At 35.9% G+C, this 26,551-nt stretch overlaps 1 protein-coding gene across 1 annotated transcript; it reads left to right on the top strand.

Moving 5' to 3' along the window:
* The first annotated feature begins 7,935 nt into the window (after positions 1-7,935).
* Positions 7,936-16,965, top strand: LOC110696570. The gene is made up of 7 exons (XM_021873907.1): positions 7,936-8,539; positions 8,826-8,914; positions 9,109-9,247; positions 14,228-14,326; positions 14,458-14,580; positions 15,565-15,827; positions 16,517-16,965. The coding sequence occupies exons 1-7, from the start codon at positions 8,371-8,373 to the stop codon at positions 16,625-16,627; spliced, it is 993 nt and encodes a 330-aa protein (XP_021729599.1). The 5' UTR covers positions 7,936-8,370; the 3' UTR covers positions 16,628-16,965.
* Positions 16,966-26,551: the final 9,586 nt, after the last annotated feature.

The raw sequence follows: 26,551 nt of genomic DNA, 5'->3' as shown, positions 1-26,551 counted from the left end.
TTCTTAACACATATGAAGCAGCTTCGGGGCAGAAAATTAACTATGACAAGTCGGAGGTTTCTTTTAGCAAAGGAGTCAATATTGCTACGCAAGAGGAGTTGTTAGAGATTCTTGCCATGAAACGAGTTGACAAGTATGGGAAATATTTAATCATACAAACAATTATTGGTAGGTCTAAGAGGATGGTGTTTGAGGCACTTAAAGATAGAATTTGGAAGAAATTGAATGGGTGGAAAGAAAAATTATTGTCGAGATCGGGCAAAGAGCGAGATTATTCTTAAGTTGGTGATTCAAGTGATCCCTACTTATCTCATGGGTGTGTATACAAGGGCGGTGCCACCGGGGGGGCTGGTGGAGGCCCGACCCCCGTGGCTCAACTCCCTGCTCTTTATATTTTTGTATTAGGCCCCCCTGGATTATATATTAACATAAGTATGTGCTAGACTTTGTCAGCTAGTATGCTTAGTTGGTTGAAACACTTATTTTAGTACCTCTTGTTTGCCAAAGTCTTGGGTTCAATTCTAGTCACTTGCACATGGCCTTTTTTTTTTTTTTTACTCTCTTATCTTGTATCATTATTTTTACACTTTTTTTTTTATATTTTTTTATTTTTTTAAACTTCAACTTATAGAAAAGAATTTATTGTTGAAGTTTCTTAAGAGATATATAAGAATCTATTATTGAAGTTTCTTTAGAGATATTTATCCATAGTATGATGGCTCGATTTTTGTGGGGAAACAATGACGGTTCAAGGAGAGTACATTGGAAGAGTTGGAATGATATTTGCACTCCAAAGTGCCTTGGGGGCTTGGGACATCGTGATTTGTTTGTTTTTAACGATGCACTGCTTGGTCGACAAGCATGGAGGTTATTAAGCCACCTGAATTCCCTTCTTAGTAGAGTACTTCAAGCAAAGTACTATGCTAAGAGATCTTTTCTAGACGCAAGAATTAACTGGTCAAGTAGTTTCTCTTGGCGTAACATTTGGTCTTCCAAGACCCTTATCAAAGAGGGGTTGCTGTGGTAAATAGGGGATGGGACTTTAATCAACATATGGCAAGACCCTTGGATTGATAGGGGGAGAGCAGATTTATTTCCTTGCCCTCAACCGATGAAGTGCAGCAAGTTTCTGATTTAATTAATCATGAGTCGAGGGATTGGGATGCTGACCGTATTCTGTCTTTGTTCAATGCTACTGATTGACGTAGTATTCTTGCGATTCCTCTAAGCTCCAAAAGAACAGTTGATACTTGTATGCTAGGAAAATCGTGCAATCTTGACAATTTTCACAAATCTTGGGTTGATAACTGGAAGCTTGAAGTCACGCCCAAAGTCAGACATTTTCTTTGGAGAACTTGTACTAGAACGCTCCCTGTTAAAGCTTATTTGAAGTTTCGGCATATGGCAGAAACTAATGATTGTCCCTGGTGTGTTGGGTGCCCTGAAACGCTTCGTCACGCTCTCTTTGAATGCCACTTAGTGAGAGATCTATGGAAAGAGTGTGAGTGCAGCGAGCTGGCTTTGTGGCCGCAAGATATGATTTTCATTGATTTCTTTGAAACTTGGGGTAAGCATAAATCATAGCTGCAATGTAGGGGTGCTATTGATGCAGAAGCATTCAAGGTTTCCTTTCTTAGATTAGATTTTGGCTTACAAGTTTTTACCTTTCACTTGAAAGGGTTTTTCTTGTTTTAAGCGTTAGGATTTCTATTTTGATTAGGAATTGTTTTGGTCTAGTGAGTTCCTATTTGAATTAGGACTTGTCTTTAGCAAAAGAGAGTTCCTATTTGAATTAGGACTTGTTTTTAGCAAAGTAAGTTCCTAAGTGGATTAGGACTTGACTTTGGTTTTTAGGTGTGTCTAGGAGTTTTAGGAGGATTGAATAACCTAATCTAAGTTGAATTAAACTTAGTTAGTTTAGTCATATCCGAATTAGGAACTTGGGGATCAAGTTTCGATTTTCTTAGGTTTTCTAGGTCAAATGGGATTCTAATTCAATAAGGATTAGTCTTCTTATTTGATTAGGTTTAGGATTAGTTTTGAGTCTATAAATAAAGGTTGTAAACTTCGAATTATACAAGTTTGTTTTTTTTATTAAAGCTTTATTGCTTGTTAATTTGGAACGATTCTTTCCAAGTTTTCTTTGTGTTTGACGAGTGAAGTTAAACATAAAAACCCTTAGAGTAGGCGAGTGAAACCTGATTTAAGAGAGGTTAGATTAATTAGTGAGTGAAGCTAATTCAAACTATCCTCAAAAAAATACCCTAAATCGCGAGATTAAGGTGAGTGAAGCCTTAAAATCAGATTTAGAACCCTTAGGCGAAAACAAACGAGTGAAGCTTGTTTAAACCTAAGACCAAACGAATCAAGAAATGCATCAAATGGTATCAGAGCTGTTGGTGTGATTATTGAGTCGTTATATCCTTGTTTTTGAGCAATCAAGAATCAATTCGTGCTAATTTCTTGGTTCATGTTCTTCTCGGCGCAGATCTGGACCAGTTGGAAGTTTTATATTACTGCAAACTATCTACTTGGTATTTTTCGGTGATTCTTTTAGGGTTGGATTCCTATTGGACTAAAATTATAGCCTGTAAAATTTCGTGGTCATTGGATAAGTGACGCAAAATCTACATCAACAAACTTTCGAGGGAAAATTACTGATTGTGCGCAAACATGGAGAATAAATCAACGGTCACTCACTTGCTTGAACAGATGGCTGTTTTGATGGAATGACACATTACGTTCACGCATCATAGGAAGACTATTGAAGAGGAGATCAAGTGTTTCAAGTGTCAAGGTAGAGGTCACTACAAGTCCGAGTGTCCTAATAGAAGGGTCATGACATTGACAAGATACGAAGCTTTAGAAGAGGAGGATGCTAAAACCGCTTTACTTCTAAAAGAGCAACATGAAGAAGAGGAGAATGAATATGACTTTGAGGAAGAGTGTGAAGAGCAAACATTGTGTGAGGCAGCCCCGGATCACAACACACTTGTTTTGAGAAAGATTCTCCATGCTCAATAATTGATATGGCACAAAGGGAGAACTTGTTTCACACTAGATGCTTAGTGAATGGGCGTAGTTGTTCAGTTATTGTGGATAATGGTTCTTGTACTAATGCATGCTCTAAGAAGATGACGGATACATTGCAGCTTGAGACTAGGAACCATCCTAATCCTTACAAACTTAATTGGCTCACAAATGTTGGAGGAGTACATGTTTCGAAACAAGCATTGGTTTCTTTTACAATTGGTGAGTTTGAAGATAAAGTATGGTGTGATGTTGTTCCTATGGATGCATGTGCTATGTTGCTAGGTCGTCCTTGGCAATTTGATCGTGATATGATCTACCTTGCAAAGAAGAATATGGTTTCGGTTCTACATAAAGGGAAAAGGATTGGATTAAAACCTTTGCCTCCTAAATTCGAACCTATACAACATGATGGCAGCAAGGTTATTTCTCTTTCTACATGTGATGAAGGTGGTTCAAGAAAAAGGAAGAAGAAAGACAAACAACAAGATAGAGTGCTTCAACTTATTCATAAATCTTCATTCGAGATAGGTGACTATGAGTGGCTTTCTTTAAGTGCACAGAAGTTATATGACAACCGCAAAGACAAGCATAAATCCTTTGATGAGGGGCCTTTTAGAATCGTGCATAGGGAGAAGTATGCTACATTTCAAGTGCTACTTGGTGAAGGCGTTTGTGCTTTTCTTAGTGTAAATGATCTCGTTCCTTGCTATGATGTAACTTGAGGACAAGTTCGTTTTCAAGAGGGGGAGTATGATGCGGAAGCATTCAAGGTTTCCTTTCTTGGTCCATTTCTTTAATGTTTCTTAGATTAGATTTTAGCTTACAAGTATTTACCTTTTACTTGAAAGGGTTTTTCTTGTTTTAAGTGCTAGGATTTCTATTTTGATTAGGAATTATTTTGGTCTAGTGAGTTCCTATTTGAATTAGGACTTGTCTTTAGCAAAAGAGAGTTCCTATTTGAATTAAGACTTGTTTTTAGCAAAGTAAGTTCCTAAGTGGATTAGGACTTGACTTTGGTTTTTAGGCGTGTCTAGGAGTTTTAGGAGGATTGAATAACCTAATCTAAGTTGAATTAAACTTAGTTAGTTTAGTCATATCCGAATTAGGAACTTGGGGATCAAGTTTTGGTTTTCTTAGGTTTTCAAGGTCAAATGGGATTCTAATTCAATAAGGATTAGTCTTCTTATTTGATTAGGTTTAGGATTAGTTTTGAGTCTATAAATAAAGGTTGTAAACTTCGAATTATACAAGTTTGTTTTTTTTATTAAAGCTTTATTGCTTGTTAATTTGGAACGATTCTTTCCAAGTTTTCTTTGTGTTTGACGAGTGAAGTTAAACATAAAAACCCTTAGAGTAGGCGAGTGAAACCTGATTTAAGAGAGGTTAGATTAATTAGTGAGTGAAGCTAATTCAAACTATCCTCAAAAAATACCCTAAATCGCGAGATTAAGGTGAGTGAAGCCTTAAAATCAGATTTAGAACCCTTAGGCGAAAACAAACGAGTGAAGCTTGTTTAAACCTAAGACCAAACGAATCAAGAAACGCATCAAATGGTATCAGAGCTGTTGGTGTGATTATTGAGTCGTTATATCCTTGTTTTTGAGCAATCAAGAATCAATTCGTGCTAATTTCTTGGTTCATGTTCTTCTCGGCGCAGATCTGGACCAGTTGGAAGTTTTATATTACTGCAAACTATCTACTTGGTATTTTTCGGTGATTCTTTTAGGGTTGGATTCCTATTGGACTAAAATTATAGCCTGTAAAATTTCGTGGTCATTGGATAAGTGACGCAAAATCTACATCAACAAACTTTCGAGGGAAAATTACTGATTGTGCGCAAACATGGAGAATAAATCAACGGTCACTCACTTGCTTGAACAGATGGCTGTTTTGATGGAACGACACATTACGTTCACGCATCATAGGAAGACTATTGAAGAGGAGATCAAGTGTTTCAAGTGTCAAGGTAGAGGTCACTACAAGTCCGAGTGTCCTAATAGAAGGGTCATGACATTGACAAGATACGAAGCTTTAGAAGAGGAGGATGCTAAAACTGCTTTACTTCTAAAAGAGCAACATGAAGAAGAGGAGAATGAATATGACTTTGAGGAAGAGTGTGAAGAGCAAACATTGTGTGAGGCAGCCCCGGATCACAACACACTTGTTTTGAGAAAGATTCTCCATGCTCAATAACTGATATGGCACAAAGGGAGAACTTGTTTCACACTAGATGCTTAGTGAATGGGCGTAGTTGTTCAGTTATTGTGGATAATGGTTCTTGTACTAATGCATGCTCTAAGAAGATGACGGATACATTGCAGCTTGAGACTAGGAACCATCCTAATCCTTACAAACTTAATTGGCTCACAAATGTTGGAGGAGTACATGTTTCGAAACAAGCATTGGTTTCTTTTACAATTGGTGAGTTTGAAGATAAAGTATGGTGTGATGTTGTTCCTATGGATGCATGTGCTATGTTGCTAGGTCGTCCTTGGCAATTTGATCGTGATATGATCTACCTTGCAAAGAAGAATATGGTTTCGGTTCTACATAAAGGGAAAAGGATTGGATTAAAACCTTTGCCTCCTAAATTCGAACCTATACAACATGATGGCAGCAAGGTTATTTCTCTTTCTACATGTGATGAAGGTGGTTCAAGAAAAAGGAAGAAGAAAGACAAACAACAAGATAGAGTGCTTCAACTTATTCATAAATCTTCATTTGAGATAGGTGACTATGAGTGGCTTTCTTTAAGTGCACAGAAGTTATATGACAACCGCAAAGACAAGCATAAATCCTTTGATGAGGGGCCTTTTAGAATCGTGCATAGGGAGAAGTATGCTACATTTCAAGTGCTACTTGGTGAAGGCGTTTGTGCTTTTCTTAGTGTAAATGATCTCGTTCCTTGCTATGATGTAACTTGAGGACAAGTTCGTTTTCAAGAGGGGGAGTATGATGCGGAAGCATTCAAGGTTTCCTTTCTTGGTCCATTTCTTTAATGTTTCTTAGATTAGATTTTAGCTTACAAGTATTTACCTTTCACTTGAAAGGGTTTTTCTTGTTTTAAGCGTTAGGATTTCTATTTTGATTAGGAATTATTTTGGTCTAGTGAGTTCCTATTTGAATTAGGACTTGTCTTTAGCAAAAGAGAGTTCCTATTTGAATTAAGACTTGTTTTTAGCAAAGTAAGTTCCTAAGTGGATTAGGACTTGACTTTGGTTTTTAGGCGTGTCTAGGAGTTTTAGGAGGATTGAATAACCTAATCTAAGTTGAATTAAACTTAGTTAGTTTAGTCATATCCGAATTAGGAACTTGGGGATCAAGTTTTGGTTTTCTTAGGTTTTCAAGGTCAAATGGGATTCTAATTCAATAAGGATTAGTCTTCTTATTTGATTAGGTTTAGGATTAGTTTTGAGTCTATAAATAAAGGTTGTAAACTTCGAATTATACAAGTTTGTTTTTTTGATTAAAGCTTTATTGCTTGTTAATTTGGAACGATTCTTTCTAAGTTTTCTTTGTGTTTGACGAGTGAAGTTAAACATAAAAACCCTTAAATTAGGCGAGTGAAACCTGATTTAAGAGAGGTTAGATTAATTAGTGAGTGAAGCTAATTCAAACTATCCTAAAAAAAACCCTAAATCAAGAGATTAAGGTGAGTGAAACCTTAAAATCAGATTTAGAACCCTTAGGCGAAAACAAACGAGTGAAGCTTGTTTAAACCTAAGACCAAACGAATCAAGAAACGCATCAGCTATTCTTTTGTGGTGCATTTGGAATAGAAGAAATGATAAAATTTTCAAGGGGCTCGACGCATTTCACCCGTCATTGATTGAGTGAAGCAGCTTGCTGTAGACTGTCCTTCCTATGCTTCAAAAATCTATAGGACAGCAGCAAGAAGAAAGAAGAGCAGCCCCAAAACCTAGAAAGCGCCACCATCAGGTATAATTAAACTTAATTGTGATGCCTCTCTTAGAGATGATGGCTAGGCTGGTCTAGGGGTTGTGTGAGGGATTGGCAGGCAAAGGTGGTTTTTGCTGCTGCAAGAAGGGTGAAAGCATACTGGCCGCCTATTATTGCCCGGTGTAAGGGTGCTATCATGGCTCTACGTTTGGCTAGACGCTACAGTCTCACTCACATCATACTCAAATCAGATTGCCAGATGCTTGTGGATAGGCTTTGCAAGGGAACCATCTACTTCTCTGACTTGGATTTGTTACTTGAAGATCTCTTTTGTTTTAGCTCTAATTTTGATTCTATCTCTTGGTGTCATGTAAAGCGGGAAGGTAACTCTGTAGCTCATAATTTAGCCCGCATTGTGCCTTTTGGTGTTGAACAGGTATGTGAGAACCATAGTCCATGTGAGGTTGCTCCATACATTTTGATGGATAAATTAATAATATAAGGCACCATCCGTTTTTTCTCAAAAAAAATTACTTTGGAGTTAACTTTTTATTTTATTTTATTTACGGAAACCACAGACAAATTTAGTATGGAAAAGAAAGGCTTAAATCAACCATTACAAGTTCATGTATCTCATTTGGATACTCTTCCAACCAAACTCTAAGGCCATCAAAGATATTCCAATAGACCATAAGTATCCTATATTATAAATTTTATAAATAAGACTTATAAACTCGAATTTTCTAAAAAAGAAAACAAATAAACTTTTGGCTAGCAAATAATAAGCGACTAAAAACCGAATTCAAAATCCGAATTAGTCTAAAGAGTAAATCGGGTGGAACAAAAAAAAAAAAAAAAAAAAAAAAAAAAAAAAAAAAGCGACTCATCCGTCCACCAATCCACTATAGCTCACCAGTCGGCAATCACCGATTCACCACAACCCAATTGCCAAATATTAATTTAAAAAAATTCCCCTAAAAGCAAAAATTCATATTTTTTTCAAAAAGTTTCAAAATTATTTATTAAGAAATGTGGGGTCAAGCAAGAAAATCAAGGTGTTTGGCCTAAAATGGTGCTCATAATTCATCCAATAGATACTCTAATTTTTACAGAAGCCCGCAAATTCTGACATTAATACAATCTCTTAAATCCTTATAGCCTGAATTTAGCACTGATCTACTACTTATTAGTAGTAAATTACAACTACTACAAACAAACAACACCCACTTTACTGTTCTTGTTCAGCTCATCTGTGCTATCTTTTTGCAGATTCTCTAACTTTTTGCCAAATTTGAGCAATTTAAACATCGATCTGAAATACCCAGAATCCAAATTTACCAAAACTCTGTAAAAATTTGCACCCAAATCATTGAAAATTGAAGAGAGAGAAAGAGATGGTGGTATGGAAGAAAGGGTGTTGAAGAAGAAGGTGGAATAATGGCGAGAATAGATTGGGGGAATCATGGAAGAGGGAAATGGGGTTGTTCTTATAAGAAGATTACTTTAATTGTTTGCTCAATTAATATTGTTGTTGCTCTTTATGTTCTTCATTGCCTTTACAGCTCTGTTTATAACTACTCCAATGCTAATACTTCTTCACAGGATAGTAAGTTCATCTTTCTCAATGATTATGATTATTAGTGTACTTGTTTTGGTTATTAAAATGCTATTTAATATATTTATGTTTTTATTATGTATATATTTATTATATATATATGGTGTTTGATGATTTTGGTCAACGGTGGAGTGCTTTCTTTTGATGGAACTGGTTTCGAGTCGATGAATTTTTAGTGTTGTTGCATGATTTGATGAAGGTTGTATGAGCTGATTTGATTATGTGGTGTTTAGAATAGTGGATATTGATTGAAGGGTTGTTTTGTTTTTGTGATCAGTTGTTAAGCACACCCCAGATCAATTGAGGAGAATGGAGGAATCGGTTCGAATTAGGAAAGCAGCAGAGCCTATCGAGCTTGTCAAAGTGGTAAGGATTGGTTTTTGAACTTAAAAGTGGTTGGTGCTTTTTTTTGCTGATTTGAAACTGTGTTTTAAGTTTCTGTGGGAAGTTTTGGTGTTATTTGGGTTTTAATATGAGGGTTAAGAATGTTATCTACTGAAGAAGTTTCTTCTGTCAGTCGAATTTGCGACTGATGTTGATTTTTCTGATTGTTTATGAAGGTTGAGAATTTTACAGCAGTATTGGCTGAACAAAAAAGGAACACGAAATTACCCCTACATTTGAAGCAGATGATAAGAGATGAGATCCTGCAACAGCTCAAAACCCTACCTGCTAAAGCTAATACGACTGAGCAAAGAGGTTGGTGTTACTCGTCTTAATTGTCAATGTCAATCTCTTCTTCATATTTGGTGTTGCATTTGAACGGATAGATACTATGTAGAAAAATGCCCTTGCAAGGATTGGTATGTAGCATTGCTTGTTAAATGTGCCTGTGTGCGGAAAATATTGGTGCAATTTGTCCCTATTCCCATCTTTATACACTGGACTCTGAATTGAAGTCTGTACATTCTTAAACGTGTGCCATAATCTTGTTGAGTCAGTGAGCAAAATGACTTCAGTGCAGATGGAGTCAATGTTCTCTATAGCATGAAGTGCTGCCAGAGCTTCAGCTTGGCATGGGGAGTCAATGTTCTCTCCACGATCCTTTGTCATTCACTCATTCTGGTTGCTTCACTTCCATGCCCCGTCAAGATGAATTTTTAAAACACCATTGCCAGGACCCTGGCTACACTGCCAGACCATGCTGTTGGGTCTTGATTCTGTCCCCTTCCATCAATCTGGAACTTGCCTTCCTTGATGCAGAGTTTCTCCTGTCTTCCATCTCACTTTCCACTGTTCCAGTGATTTGCCTGCTGCAGGAATCCACATTCTCACCGCGTTGTCTGTTATGTAATGCAACATTGGTGACTTGCTGTTAGAACATGTCTTTTCTATTATGTGCTTATGTCTGTTCTTTTGTGTTTTGTCATTTGCCTGTCCACGCTTAAGGAGTTGTCATGAGTTATTAAAAAGGAGAGAAGAAAAGCATTATTCACAGCAGGAAAACAACATTTACATACCAACAAGGAGAGAACCAGGCATCGGGTGGGTGGAGGAATTAATTCATTGTTACTATGTTAGGTACTATGTATTAGTTATGTTAGCTTCTAGTTATAATTGAATTATTGTGGATCTGCTTATTTTCTCTAACTTGAATACTAAATTCTTTCATTGGTTTACCTTATGTTCTAATAATATGGCCTTGACTGGTGTTAACATAGCGTTATCAAAGTGGAGCAAATCCAATTACCCTAAGCTTGCAGCTGCTTTTTGTCTGCTCTGTTTACTGACTTTGAATTAAATGTATAAAAAAATGCTTCTTCTCGCCAAGGCTAATAAAGGCACTTTACTCCTATTGCCTGCGCCCTAGGCACTTTGTTGTATACAATGCATAGAACTTTGTCATCAGTAATATTTTAGTCTTGTTTTCTGCAGATATAGCTCATAAATATGAACCCGTTTCTAAAATTTGTCCAATTTTCCCTAATTTCGCTAATAGGCTCTTTTCAAGATTGGGATTTAGGAGTCAGATGTCTCTGTAATTTTGACTTCATGAGGAATTCTAGCCTTATTCCTCTGTTGCATGGGAGTAATTTCTGATGATCCTTAATCCAAAAGGACTCCTGCCGTTTACTTCATATGAAAAAGATGTATAGGACAGTTTAATCAATTTTTGAGCCCTTTGTATTCCAGTGCTGAAAAGTTGTCCATTAGAGACTCTTTTGCTTCAGCTAAAATTGGGTGGGCTTTAAACAATTTTGGTGGTGGTTAGAATATTAGATATGAATAAGATCTATTCCTGCTTGTTGGGACATTTGCTAAAATCTCATAGGCAAGATGTGTAATGAATTTTATAATTTACTCCTGGATCTATCTTAAACTTTTTATGTTGGAATAAAATGAGACATGCTATGCTTTGATCTGGCAAAAAATATCAGCAGTTAAGTGTAATTACCTATGCTGTTATCAAGTGCTTTACTGATCTTAAGAGTTAAGACCACTGTATTTATTAATTTCCAAGGAACAGTATGCAGTAGCTATATCAGGTTGTATTAAGAGATAAGACTAATTTAGCTCCTTGCCTCAGCACTAGACCCATGATTTTTGTTGTTCTAGAAAATCTTAGCTGAATCTATTGTGGTCTAAAATGAGCTGCTAAATTTTAAATTTTGCTGATTCAATGTGCAATTTGATAACTACATATTCTTCCTTTCTAGTTGCATATGCTTGTTTGGTAAGGTATCTCGGATTACTGGTTTTAACCCTCATAAAATTTGATTGATCCATTGATTGCTTAAATTCACCTTTTAATTGACTATCTAAACAGCCAATTATCAATCTTAAAAAAACAACAAACCCCATTGTTTTAATTGATATGGTAATAGTGAATAAAGAGTAGTGCGTTACACTGTTCTATGGGCATTTTTGGTCTTAAGTCAAGTGTTGGAATTGACAAACATATCAGCTGTAAGATAACAATAGCTTCAGGAAGAGAGAGAGGGGGGGGGGGGGGGGTTCATGTTGTGTACCCAACTACCATGGCCTTATAAAATTTTATCGAAACATTTTCGACTTCTTTAAACCATCATTTGATTTAGAAGATGTCGGCATTTGCTCTGTTTAAGATCTGTTCATCATCAAGAATCTTTCCCTAGGAGCATCAGTTTCAGTCACAACCTTCTTCTGTCATGGAGAAGTTATATGTCGTTGCCTTCCTGTATCAACAGTATTCAATAGCTTTGGTAAAACTTGACATAGCTGTAGGCTCAGGCCTCTCCTTCTCATGAGATGGTGGATTGATGGGCAGCATCAGCAGCCATTTTCTTAAATATGTAGCTTTTGTCACCTACACCTGCTTCACTTCAGAAACATTTTTACTGGTCAAGTGATACCTGTCTTTCAGTCCTTGCACATCTACTGCTAAATTGAACTATTTTATAATCTGCTGATCTGCTAGTGTCTACGTCATCATTGTGCATGTATGCATGAGTCTCATCTTATCTAATGCCACCTAGACATGGATTTGGGGTCGGATATGGGTACGTTTAGTTGTTCAACATGTCTTGATCCACAATTTGGAAACATGGAGATCCTGTCCTAGAAGGCACAAGTATTGGGACAAAAACTAATATGTAGTACAATGCAAATTAGAAATTACATCTTGCTGAGAAAGTTGACACATTTAGGAAGCTAAGAATGACCAACTACAAAACCCAATATACTAAATATTATAAGTCCCAAGATGAATACTCATTAAGGGATAAGATGTGTTTGATCTCACTTGATTGATTTTATGGAGATTTCTACCCTTGTTCTCTCCCTCCTTCACCATATGGACATATATATATACACCTTTTTTACTTTATCTCCTATATTATATGATTTTGCATACTCATGTCATATATATACCTTGTTTACTTTATCTTCTATGTTGTACAATTTTGCATACTCATGTCAGACTATGTATCCCATAACTTGGCTATTTATTATTAAAATTTCATATTTTTAGTCTTAATGACTTGTCAAGTGTCCAAATCCTTGTCAAATTACTTTAGGTGTAATAGAGAGTTAGAGTGACATTGCTTATCTTCTCTTTCTATTTGTTCCAAAATTCTCCAAATGTGATATGCTGCCTGCCTCCCTCCCTTTTCTCTCCATAAACACTGGTGCAACATCGATGATGAGATTGTCTCCATCCAGCCAATTTTTATTGCAATTTATTTATTTATTTTTTTAATATTTTATTTCACATAACAGTATCAGTAGCAAAATGAGCTTTGATGGTATCATTAGAATTTTCCAATCACAATCCATGCATTGACATCAGAGTTTCCTCTCAATGACACTCACAAAACCTAAGGTCACCAGTTAAAGAGGAAGAAGAATTACCTTCATTAAAGTGAGTCACAGTAATGATTCTGGTCTGACCATTTTCAATGGACCTTATATGTCTAGTGTTTTAAGGTCGCAGCTCCCAATGAAATGGCTTCTTTGCTGTCATGAAGGGAGGTCGAATACATCCCATACTATAATATGTCTAAGCGGGAGTTTCTTTGGAGGTACTGGGTTGATGTAGATGCTGACATTCTTTCGTTCTAAAACTTTCTCCAAAAGTGAAAGATCCAATTCAGTTTAGCTGTTTCTGTAAAAAGAGCAACATAGAGCTTCTAGGTTCTCTAGCTGGCATTTCTGTTATTTGATGGAAGCTCTGATCTTCCCATGGCTGCCATTATAACATACTGGCAGGCCTGGTATAGTCTTCTCGGAGAAAACTTTCAATTATGATGCTGTTCTTTTTTCTCTTCTTGGTTGGAATATATTAATTTGATAGATGTCTGAAATCGGATAAACTATGCCCTAGCTATGGAACCCCTTGAGTGTTTATTTCACTAGACTTTTGAATTTTGTGTCGTATTAGAAGTCTATACAATGTAGCTTTTACATGGGTCTCCTATTTGTATCTTTGGCCATTAGCTGTTTCAACTATGTATAATTAAAAATTACACTACGTATAAATAAAATAAAGCTCCAAATTTTAAATTTTATGCTGAGATGAATCTAACAAGATTCCACATGCTAATATTTTTCTTTTATATAAATTATAACTGTCAAAGTTGTTTTGCTTTGTCCACAAGAGTAGTGAGTCAAACTTTCAGGAATGGAGGAAATATTAGTATTCAGTCTAGTGGCATATGAAACAAAAGCAGACAATGTGTTTTTTAAAGGTATATGATTATCAGCACCCATGATAGCTTAAAGTGTTTTCTTAAAGATAACCCCATAAGCTTTCGCAATATTATTTATTTTAGAGGAACACTTTTATGACTTTGCGAGGTATATAAATGTGAGAGATGAGAGTCTTGTATGTGCAGCTCTGTATGAAGAGATCCTAAAGCTTGCTTTATCCTCTGACTAGAGTCTTGTATATGCATGTTCTTGGTGGATTCTTAAATTTTGCTTCATTGTCAGATCATAAACTTGGATAGTTGAGGTCAGCACAGTTGCGAATTGTTGTCCGTGAAGCTTATAATCATCAAATATGAAATTTAAGAGAATATGATATGCGATCAATTTCCTCTGGCATGCCCTTGCTTTATGTGTTCTAATCTTTTTGATCTTCACTGATTGAGAGGACACTTACCCCTGTTAATGTTTTGGTCTGTTGTGATTATTAAGGGTTCAAAGTTGTGTTTGTGATGTAGTTGCTTCCTATAATTTTCGCCCACTTTATGACTACAGAAGCAGTTGAAAACTGGCGGGATGCTAAATTGCATGAAGCAAGACTATTAATCCTTGGTGAACAGAATGTTACCTTGACGATTTCATCCGATGATGCTGGTGAGACTTTCTTTCCTCTGAATGTGCTTTTTGGTTTTTTTTTTAAATTGTTTATAGTTTGTCGATTTTACATATTTGCAATATCAAACTGATTGCCTCGTTAACTTCTTGTCTAATTGTGTTCAATGTAGCATTGCTAGTTGAGGCCATGGAATCAAGTTGGTGTTCATTTATGGAAGTAATTGGACTGTGGATACCACCTGCAGTCATTCACAAGGAGCATGACGATAAGCCTCCTGGAATAGATGAGCTCGGTAAATGACCAATCTGATACTCAGTCAAACTAATTCTAACTTTGCCTTTTGTCTTTTGTGTATTTGTTGCCTTTTCTTTAATTGTCATATCAATCACTGGCGGAGCCAGCATGGGACAAGGGGGGACAGCTCTCCCCCCACTTTAAAAAAAAAATAAAAAAAATCAGTTCAAATAGATTATTTTGTGCATAATGATTTGTACCAAATGAAATGGATCAAAGGTCAAAGCATCGCTTTTAGATCCTTGTGAATGTGGGATCAAACCCCACAGCCAGCTAATTTAAACTCTTACGATTATTTTTTAATAAGTACAGAATTACTAGATATATAAAAGTAAAACCTACAACATCACTAAAACAATCAATCATTGCCTTCATGGTTAGTGACATGAGTTTATATACAAGAGACTAGAGTTCAATCTTTGCTACTTCCATTTTACCTTTTTTATTTGTTGACCATGAACATTATATTATTACCCCAAATTAAGGTTGTTAACTTGTAATAGGCCATTATGACAAGTACTATATTTAATAAGCTAAATTATTTAATGTTCAAATTTTCCAAAATTCTTAATGTTTGAATTTAAATTAATTTTTCCAAATTTCTAAACCCATAATCAAATACTTTTATGAAGGAAAATACACTAAATTAATTAATGTTCGAATTTTCCAAAACTTCTGAACCCATAATCAAATACTTTTATGGAGGAAGAATTGGTATTTTGTCAATTTCTAAAACTCCGTATTTTTGGATTTTTGAGTTGTAACACTTTAACTATTTATTTAGGTATCTATTTGTTCCACCATTTTTGTCAAACTAAACGATGTCTATTTGCCCCCCCCGGTTTGAAATTTCTGGCTCCGCCACTGATATCAATATAAAATCTTTTGGTATAATAATTGTACTACTCCGTATAGGCAGAATTGTATTATGATTCTGTTGGTTTAATGAGTGAATAACTAAGACATACAATTACATATACAGAAGAAGACCTTTTAGCTGGAAGGCCTGTTCCTCCCGAGTGTCATGCTGAACTTCATACAGATTATGATGGGGTTGCTGTTAAATGGGGTCTAACCCATCACAAAGAGAGTGCTGCTGATTGTTGCCAGGCTTGTTTCGATCAGGCGAGTCGAGCGAAGCCTGGTGAAATGAAATGCAACCTATGGGTTTATTGCCCATCTGAAGCAGGTTGTTATTCTCCTGACATCTATGAACATAAGCATCAGGAGTGCTGGCTGAAATTTGTAAGTGCTTTTGCTTTGTGATTTTATTGCTATTCTTAAAGCTGAAAACAAGATGCACTCGAACTCTCAACTGGCAAATTTTCTAAGTTGACATATCCTTTGATGCTTTGATGTACGGAATTTGGTTTGATGTTATCATATCTTTTTTCTTTGTAAAGGTGTTAAATGGATTGGGTCCTCAAATTTCCAGTTTTGTTGTTTTATTCTCTTTTTCATTTGCTCTTAACTCAAAATTACCTATTTCTTTTTCATTTGCTCTGTAATATCATCACTCATTCCCTATATCAATCTTCCTGTCAGGCTTTGGCAGGGTTGATCAAGGAGATAGTAGGGCTGAACCATCTGCATATTAGAAATAGTTGAAAGTTATGAGAGAAAAAGGGTTAATGTGGGGGAGTAAAAGCGGGGCCTTGGCGCATGACAGAGTGAATTTTTGGGTAACAGAAAGATAACTTTGGGACAGACCGAAGTGATAAGTAGGAAGATTAATGGGGAAGGGAGTACTTTTTCTAATACTTTTCACAATGACAAATTGTTGTTATGAACTTGTACTTTTTATAAGAAGTTTATTGCAGAATAAATTTTAGACGTATGAATAGCATATAATAGGCTGTTCGTTGTTTTTCCTAGCATATTTAAGCAGTCTGCTGTTTTTAGTAACTTATTTTCATGGTTTTTTGGTTTTGCAGTCAGAAAAACCCAAATTGAATTTCAAAGACAAGTATTCTGAATCATATAGAAGTTCTCACCCAGGAGCACCGCTGGTTGTTCCATGGGTTTCTGGGGTGTTGAGTGCATGATTGGGGAATTGGATTTAGCAAGGTACACAACGAATTGGAGCAGGCTTAGCAGTACACAATCTTCAGCGAAATTGTCAACATAGAGACCATCTGATGCTGCTTTGCTGGAAAATTTCGCTTCACTCTTGTTAATTTCAATGAGGGCTTTCGAACTAGATTGTCCGGGCTTCTTTGGTTTCTGAATCAATTTTTGTTAACACATGGCTTGGTGGTTTACTGGTGCTGGTTCTTTAAATTTGAATCATGGCACCCTTTTAGAGGGTTGTTACACTTCTACTTGAAAAAGTTCATTGTAAAACATTTTGAAGATATATAAGATCTGTTGCGCAATTCTTACACTTTTGGTTTCCTTGTCAAGTAGCCAATTGTCAGATCTTATGATCCCATTATTATCATCCAAACAACAGTAATTTAGATTTTGAATTATTTTCGGCTGTAATAATGAGCAAGCATGTAAGATTAGATGCATAATATCAACCATGACAAATTTGATATTCGATCACGTCCTTATCCATTGATCTATCCCATTAACCAAGCATCCTTGGTGGAGGGGGTGGGGAACTCACCTTGTGACCTCGAGCCTTATCACTTACATAGTTACATTTGCTTGGGAGTAGAGAATTCCCTCATCGTTCCCCTCTACTTTCAAGTGTTAACCAATTAGTAAGGATATATTTAAAAGAAGTGTAAGTGGGGTTAGTACACGAGAGAAATAATAAAATAGTGGTAGATCCTTACCAAATAAGAAAGTGTTGCAATTATTTTAAAACGAATGTGAAAGGAAAGTGTTGCAATTATTATGAAACGAATGTAAAAGGAAAGTGTTACAATATTTAAGAAATGAGTTGCGATTATTACGAAATGGAGGGAGTGTAACTTAGGCTCTATTTTTTTTTTTTTTTTTTATGAACAAAATCATTTCATTAATAAACAGTCAGATGACATCTACAAATGAAATCTAAATCAACAAATACATAAAATAGAATCAAACAATGGTTTCCTTTATCAAAGCTACGATTGTTGAATAAATCTTACACTGTGATACATCTCTTGCACACATTGCTGGAATATACATTTTTTCGAAGAGACGGTCTAACGATTTGTTGTAGCCGTAAAGATAATATATGTATCTGAATTTCTTGAACGTATTTGAAAATTTGACAACCGTTGCAGGCCCATTCTTTGCATTTTATATTCCCGTGTAGGATAATAATTTGGGGCCCTTAGACTTTACCTATTGTTGGGGGAAGTTTTCAATTTCTGTAAATATGGGGTAATTTTTATTTCAAAAATAAAAATAAAAAGAGTTTTTGTAATATGATGTTACAAATATTAGATCATGAAGCCATTATATACATGAAAACTAGCTTAAAATCCTGTGTCACACACGGTTTTTACAAATTATGTAATGAAAAATGTTAATTCAACTATATGCTATTTTAACTTGTCAAAAGAAAAATGTTATTTTAAAAGCAGAAAAAATTGATAAAACATTTAATACAAGTTAATTAATTTTTTTTATATTATAATATGATAATTATAATCAATATTTTTAAATAATATTTACTAAATATATAGATTATAATGGCATGAAAATTTGACCAAAAAAAAAAAAGAAAAAAAAGCCCGAAATACATGTCATTTCTGATTCGCTTTCAGTATAGATAAATTGAAGATTCGAAGGAATACTTTCATATATAAAGATACCATAATATATAAATACACGAAATATGAAATAATAGGTCTAGAAATTATTTTATACAAAGTATTACAATAGTCTTGTGAGATACATGATTCGAAAAATAAAATTTTCTAAATTGTTTATTTTTCATACCAAAATTTAAAACAAAAAAAAAATCCCAAAACAAATAATACATCAAACACTAAAAAAAAATAGGGCTCATAGAAAAATTGAATGATGAAAGGAATAGCCGATGAAGAAAAATTTAAATATTATTGTTAGAGAGAGTAGACTGTTTTCGGAAATTAGTAAATATTAATAATATAGTTGACCAAAATTTTAATAAATAAAATAAAATAAAAATCATAAAATAATGACATCATTTATAGTTTTTGAGGGAAAGTTTTTAATAACAACATGACATGTGCTAATTTTAGGATAGGATGATGTCAGGGGTTGCTATTTTAGTATTAGTTATGGATATATAAGTATATAGATTCATAACGAAGCTTTGAATACTAATTTTTCCTTCCTCTACTATCTCTCTCTAAACATTCCGTTTTCGATCACTAACTTGATCCTCGAAGGCGAATAACGGGTAAATAGGAGATTTGTTATTTTGCAGGTGTTCAAGCTGGGTGATATATTGTTCAACTACTGTCTCCCGACAAAGGACATCCAAAAATTCTCGAAACATTTGGTGTTTGTAGGGAGACACTAATGAAAATGGCTCAAGATGGTAATACGTACAACACTAACCATGAATGATATTGCTCATGTACAGGACGAAAGTACTTATTAGATGAGAACAAAAATATGGGGATTCGCGTGCATCTATCTATAGCGATGCTGAGCATGATCCTCAAGGCCAAGACACTTAGGAGCGCGAACAGGTTGATGTTCCCCTTTCCAGAGATGACCTTGCATGATTTGATAGTCCGGCTTCTCATGAAGAAGCCTCTATCATAGTCAGCCAACTTACTTCTATGAAAGCTAATTTTAAGGTTGAGATTGCAGGTATGATCGACTTATTTTCTAAGCCTGTGCACAACACATGAAAGGCGATTGCTCAAGAAATGCCTCAAAACAAATCATACGTTCGCATTCCACATAGCCTAACTATTGATCAGTTTCCTTATAAGCAGTTGCTACTTCTTCGACTGTGCAATTATCAATTGTACTCATACATTCGCATTCCACATCTTCCACCTAGTACTTAGAGTCGTCTACAACCATGCAATCATCCATGGTATCATCCATGGTACTAAGGTGACGTACCTATTAGTTAGATTGCTTACTTTCTTGGTAAAATTCCAACAAACTTATCAATCAATTGGATTGCTCAATGTAAAGAGGAAGTATAAACGGCTAAATTTTATTTTGCAATTTAATTTTATAATTAAGTAGCATTTTTTTCAATAACAATTCTTTTACAATTTTTTTCTATTGACAATGTCTATGTTCCCAAGTTGTTGTCGCTATCAACCCCCCTTCATGAATTTCCCGAGCACTCTGTCACTTTTTATAACATTGCATTAAATTTTTGCTTGCCAAAATTTATTTACAAGTTTGCCATGTGATACAATTCTAAATTATCACAAAATGGCGTTTGTACTTTCTAATTTAGTCAAATTTTGTTCAATTTAGTTTTAGACTATTTTTTATTTTTTTACAAAACATATAATACTTCATATTAAATTGATAGTACCTCTATCCCAGAATACATTAAAAAGATACGTTTGCCAATGTACAATTTTAACCATAAATATCTTTAAACCTTTAACTACAAATTAGTAAAAGTTATAAGAGGTTAACATTTGGAAAAATATACACCAAGATAAACTCAACAACATCTTACATGCTAACATTTGCTTTTATATATACTAGTTTTTGCCCCATGCAATGCACGAACAGATTCATAATAATAAGACTAGAAAATAATAAAAGCCAATTAAAATAAAGTTAGTTTAAATGAACTGACTTATATAACTTTTATTTAAAAAAAAATTGAATTCATTAAATGTCTAGCTTCAAAACTCTCTTGTTAGATATATTATTTAAAATAATTTTATAAATTATTGTAAAATTTTATTCATTGACTTTTTTTTCATCATGTTATTTTATAAAGAAAAAAAAAAAAAAAAAAAAATTTTGGCGGGAAAATTTTTGTTGTGAATGTGACACATGTACTTTAGGGATAACTTTGGTAATTACTTTTATATACATACTAGATTAGTCTCGTGCGATGCACGATTTGAACAAATAAAATTTTCTAAATTTGGACATTTTTTCATATAAAAAAACTAAAAAAATCCCAAAATAAATAATAAATAAAATATTTTTAAGAAAAAAATAGAGGTTATAGAAAAATTAAATGATGAAAGGGGTATCAGAGGAAGAGAAAAAAAATTATTTAGACTATTTTTCGGAAATTGATACTAATAATAATATAGTTGATCAAAATTTTAATAAAATAAAATAAAATAAAAATCATAAAATAATGACATCATTTATCGTTTTGAAGGGACATTTTTTAATAACAACTTGACATGTGTCTAATTTTATGATAGGATGATATCAGCATTTGTTATTTTAGTATTAATTAATTATAGATTATAGATGTGGCAAAGTGATAAATAAATAAAAGTAGTTAATAAATAATTGTTACTCTCTTTGTTTTTGTTTTTGGTTTTTTTTTTTTTTTGTTTTTTTTTTCCTTGCAACGTTTTCCTTGGGCACATATGTAAATGCAAAATTTGACCATTGATATCTTTAGTCATCAATAAGTAAAAAAATATAACAATTAAAAATTAATAAACTGGAAGGTGAAAGTAAGAAAAACAATAAAACAAAAAAAAAATAATGTCAAGGTTTAGATTTAAACTTTTGATGTTGTGCAAGATAAGTATAGCTTCTACCAATTAAGCCAACTTGCATACACAAAACATATTTACAGCATTTATACTTAACACATAATAACATTATTAGTTTTGGGACCCTTTTCTGATTGGGCCCTGGCAGTCGCCCCTCAAAACAGCCTTTTGGGTCGGCCTTAAACCTTTGCGATCCCGAAAAAATCTTTATCAGCAATCCCGAACATACAAAAGAATCCTAAAGAAAAACAACAATTAAATCAACAAAAACTAACGACTCCACCATACAGAGATACTTGGAGACACTCCACTATAAAGAGACGAGCGAACATCTACCATGTGTGTTTATTTATTGAAACCTAAACTGATTTAGGCTATATTTAGTTCATTTTATTTTGTTTAAAAGCATATTAATTTAACCTAATTACGGGGGTTTTTTTTTTCTTTCCTAACTCTTATTTTAAACTTATTGGAATTTTTTTCCTTGTACTTATCTGAATCATCTTAAACTTATTTTTTAAACTTATTGGAATATTTTAAGGTATTTGGTAAGAAAAATCAAGGCCGCGTTAAATGCTATGTGTTAAAAGCATTTACCGATAGAAAGTGTAATCAGTAAAAGAAGAAGTGAAAGAAAATGGGGTGAAATGTAATAATATGCTTCTTTGTAAAACTCTCATTATATAGCCAAAATTTACAATAAATATATACATGATTGCACTCTTATTGTACTCTTGTGCATATAATTAATGTCCTTGACAAATATACATGTGAACTTCGTTTGGTATCTTCTTCAACACCCCCCCTTGAATGTTCACATGAAATGGGGTATGAGTTGCCTCATTAAGAACTTTGCTAGGTAAAACCCTGTGGGATAAAATGTTGGGTTTTGTAGTGTCTGACACTACGCGGAAGAGTAACCCGCCTAAGACCCGCGCACTAATTAAAGCAACTAAACATGCAATCACATAATTAAACAACACAAGAGAGAGAAAGAGAAAAGACGTTCTTACCCTCGAAGCGTGCTTCGCTCGATCACGAACTCTTACTTGAAAGCTTAACCTCGCAAGTGCGAAGGCCTCCTACGGGTCGCACCCTCGTCCCGACCCTAGCGGTCTTTGTCCCGAAGGTTAGTCGGGACTTGTTCAAATGAAACTAGAGTATTACAAACTTAAAGGTTTTCTCACTAATGATGAGATGCTTTATTAAGTTCAACTTAAGTGATTTTTCCCAAACCCAAAACTTGGGTATTTATAGGGAAGAGAGCCTTGATCTCCCTTCTCCCATCAATGTGGGAGAATTGCATTTTTCCACCAATTTATATTAATAAAAAAATAAATTAAAATGCAAAGCAATCAACAAGCTCCAAGTGTCATATGAAGAGCATGGGTAGGTGAGGACCACCAAAAGGGGGGGGGGACTAAAACACCTTGCTCCCCAAGACAAACACCAAGAAAATGGTCCCCTCCCTTGACTGGGTTGACCACGCTAAATGGCTGGCTGGCAGCCTGCCTTGGCTGCCAGCTGGAGCTTAGCGCCAAGGCTGGGCAGCCCAGCCAGCCAGCACACAGCCAGCAAGCACACGCATGCGTGCAGCAAGCAGGCCATGCATGCGTTGCTGCAATGCTGCTGCTTGGTGCATGCTGCTGTGTGAGAGGCGTGGCAAGGTGTTGTTGCTTGGTGCTGCTATGCTAGAAAGCACGCATAGCCTAGCACACATAGCACACTGCTGCGATGCTCGTGCTAGCGAGTGTGCTGCTGCTGCATTGCTTGCGGCTGGGTGCGTGGCCTAGCACACTAGCACGCTAGCATGCTCTAGCTGCTAGCATGCTTGCGGCCAGCAGCACCAGCCATGCTAGCATGCTTGGCCTAGCACGCAATGCTTGCTAGGCTTGCAGCATGCTTTGCGATACGCTTGGTAGCTTAGGCTAGCCTAGCACTCGCATGGCTAGGCTAATGCGAGGCTACGACCTAGCTCGAGCTTGTTGTATGCTTGATTTTCCGTCTCGTCGAATTCTAAACTCGACTCGAATTCCGACGCTCGGTCTCGACGCTCTAAGCTTGATATCTGGCGTCTGTGTTCGTAATACTCTAATGACTCATCTAATCCTTCGAATTGATTCGTCGTCTGGGATCGATTATTCGATTGGGGTGCGGACCCGAAGGGTTCAGTCAAGATTAAGCTGTAATATTAATTACACATTAATATTACTGATCGGAAGCGGCCTCCACCTAGGAATTCCGATCACTTGACCTCACTGAAGAATTAGCTTTCTAATAATTCTGAACCCTTTATCGGAATAATACACTTGTTGGAAGGACACCATTCCTTTCAATCTCCCACTTGTCCTTCTGGACACGTGTGCAGTTATTGTGTAACCCTTTTCCTATGTCGCTTAATGTCTCTTCATGAACTATAAGGTAAGATTCTTCGTCATCCTTATTACGTCCGGAAGTGTTTCTCGATTTCCAAGTTCGACTGTCAATAAGATGATTTCTAAAATTCATCTGAGCACGGCCATGCATGTTCACAGTCTCGCTCTTCGAGAGGCCTTGTAAACAACAAAGACATATTCCCTATTATTAATAGAGGGACATTCCTAGTCTTGCATTGTTAGCTTCCCTTACTAAGAGGACCTAGTCGCCTGAGTGTTGCCGTTATACTCTCCATTTACTGCAGACGTTTGATAACATCAAAATGACTAGTACTCAAACAAGAGAACAATACTCATGGTCGAGGAAAAAGGATAGCTATAATGAGAAATATACTTTTGACGATTTTATATCTCTTAAAGTATTCTCATAGGTCGATCCGGTATAATTCTAAACCATACCTGTGCAAATGATTTATGACAATCATGTACTCGTAGCACAAGAAACGGCGCTATAAATCATACTATACACTAATCTCAAGTGGTCATTAATCGTCCATCATTTAAATGACCTTGATTAGGGATAATTTTTCGATTGAAATATTCAATGTTCACTTAACAAGTGTTTCTTTATCCAAGACATGGTCTTGATACCCTGTTTTGAATATTCTTATAAATCGAATGGACTCATTTTTTAATTCTAAACCACAATTAAATAGAAATGGAGTAATAATAAATTTGCAGAAAATTTAATTTCTCCAAAACCGAATGGTTCAACTTAGTGTTTTACATTAAGACATCAAGTATAATTAAAACACATATATAGGGAAATCATAGCCAATCTCCAACATGCTTGATTCCCATTGCCTCAACGTGCTTGTTGTGCTTCACTTGAGGCAAAGGTTAAGTCAATGGATCGTCTACATTGTCGTCCGTTCCAATCTTACAAATTCTCTTCACCCTCGGACTTCCATTCCCTTATCATGTGAAATCGCCGCTTGACATGTTTGAGCTTCTGATGTTCCCTTGGCTCCCTGGCCTGAGCAATAGCTCCATTGTTATCACAATAGAGGTCTATTGGACCCTTGATGGAGGGTACTACATCAAGTTCACTAATGAACTTACGAAACCAAACTGCCTCCTTAGCTGCTTCCGAAGCTGTCAAGTATTCGACTTCAGTTGTAGAATCTGCAGTGGTGCTTTGCTTAGCACTCTTCCAACTAAACGCTCCTCCATTTAGGTAGAATATGTACCCTTACTGCGACTTGGAGTCGTCTGTGTCAGTCTGGAAGCTCGCGTTAGTATAACCTTCAACAACCAAATCATTACTCCCACTATAGACCAGAAATTTATCCTTGTTCCTTTTCAGGTACTTTAGGATATTCTTGGCCGTAGTCCAATGGGCCTCTCCTGAGTTTGATTGGTATCGGCTCGTAGCACTCAAGGCATACGATACATCCGGCCTAGTACATATTATGGCATACATGATCGATCCAATAAGCGAAGCATATGGAATCTGATTCATCCTATCTCGCTCATCAGGTGTCTATGGACACTGCTTCTTGCTGAGAGTTATGCCATGTGACATGGGCAGGTACCTTCTCGTGGCCCCTTCCATGTTGAATCGTGCAAGTACCTTATCAATATAAGTACTTTGGCTCAATCCAATCATCCTTGTAGATCTATCCCTATAGATCTTGATGCCCAATATGTACTGTGCCTCTCCCAAGTCCTTCATTGAAAAGCACTTTCCAAGCCTGCCCTTTACGGACTCTAACAGTTTAGCGCTGTTTCCAATGAGTAATATGTCATCGACATATAAGACGAGGAATGCGATGTCTCTCCCACTGACCTTCTTGTAAACACAAGACTCATCTGGATTCTTGATAAAACCAAACTTACTAATGGCTTCATTGAATCGCAGATTCCAACTTCTGTTTGCCTGCTTTAGTCCATAAATGGACTTCTTTAGCCTACATACCTTCCCAGCATTTCTTGGATCAACAAAACCTTCTGGTTGTGTCATATACACGGTTTCTTCCAAAATCCCATTAAGGAAGGCGGTTTTGACATCCATTTGCCATATTTCATAATCATAATATGCAACAATCGCTAGGATAATCCGGACGGACTTAAGCATGGCGACTGGCGAAAAGGTTTCATCATAACCAACGCCGTGAATTTGCCTGTAACCTTTTGCCACCAATCTAGCTTTGTATATAGATACATTTCCATCTTTGTCGATTTTCAATTTGAAAATCCATTTGCAACCGATAGGTGTGTAACCTTGGGGCAAATCAACCAAGTCCCAGACTTGATTTTCAAACATGGAGTCCATCTCGGATTTCGTGGCATGTTGCCATTTCGCAGAGTCGGGGCTCGTCTGAGCTTTTTTATATGTCGCTAGCTCATCTCCATCCATAACTAGGATGTTTTGATCTTTGGTTAAGACAATACCAAGGCATTTGTCTGGTTGAGGTCTTGGCCGTTGCGACCTACGCAGGGTAATAGGTTGAGCATTTGCATTGTCGGTTTGACTCTGACCAATGTCATTAGCTGCTTCTAAAGCACTTTGATTGTCAGTTTTGTCAGGTTGACTTGGTTGCTCGTCCTTTCGAACTTCATTGAGTTCGATTTTCCTCCCACTTGTCATTTTGGAAAAGTGTTCCTTCTCCAAAAAGACACCATCACGAGCAACAAACACTTTGTTCTCGGATTTGCTGTAGAGGTAATACCCTTTGGTTTCTTTTGGGTATACCAGAAAGAAACACTTGTCTGATTTTGGGTGAAGTTTGTCAGAAATTAATCTCTTGACATATGCTTCGCAACCCCAAATCTTAAGAAAAGACAAACTGAGAGTTCCGACGGATACGACAGATATCCTTGCTCCATTGCCGACCCAAAGCTCGACCTCTCCCTTCTCTAGCCTCCTATTTATCCTTAGTCCCTGAGCATTGGAACAAAGGTGTGAGCCACATTCGGTATCTAATACCCATGA

The sequence above is a fragment of the Chenopodium quinoa genome, unplaced genomic scaffold (assembly GCF_001683475.1).
Source record: "Chenopodium quinoa cultivar QQ74 unplaced genomic scaffold, ASM168347v1, whole genome shotgun sequence".
NCBI classification, from domain to species: domain Eukaryota; kingdom Viridiplantae; phylum Streptophyta; class Magnoliopsida; order Caryophyllales; family Amaranthaceae; genus Chenopodium; species Chenopodium quinoa.
The sequence above is the reverse complement of the archived record's forward strand: the minus strand, read 5'-3'. Positions and strand labels throughout refer to the sequence as shown.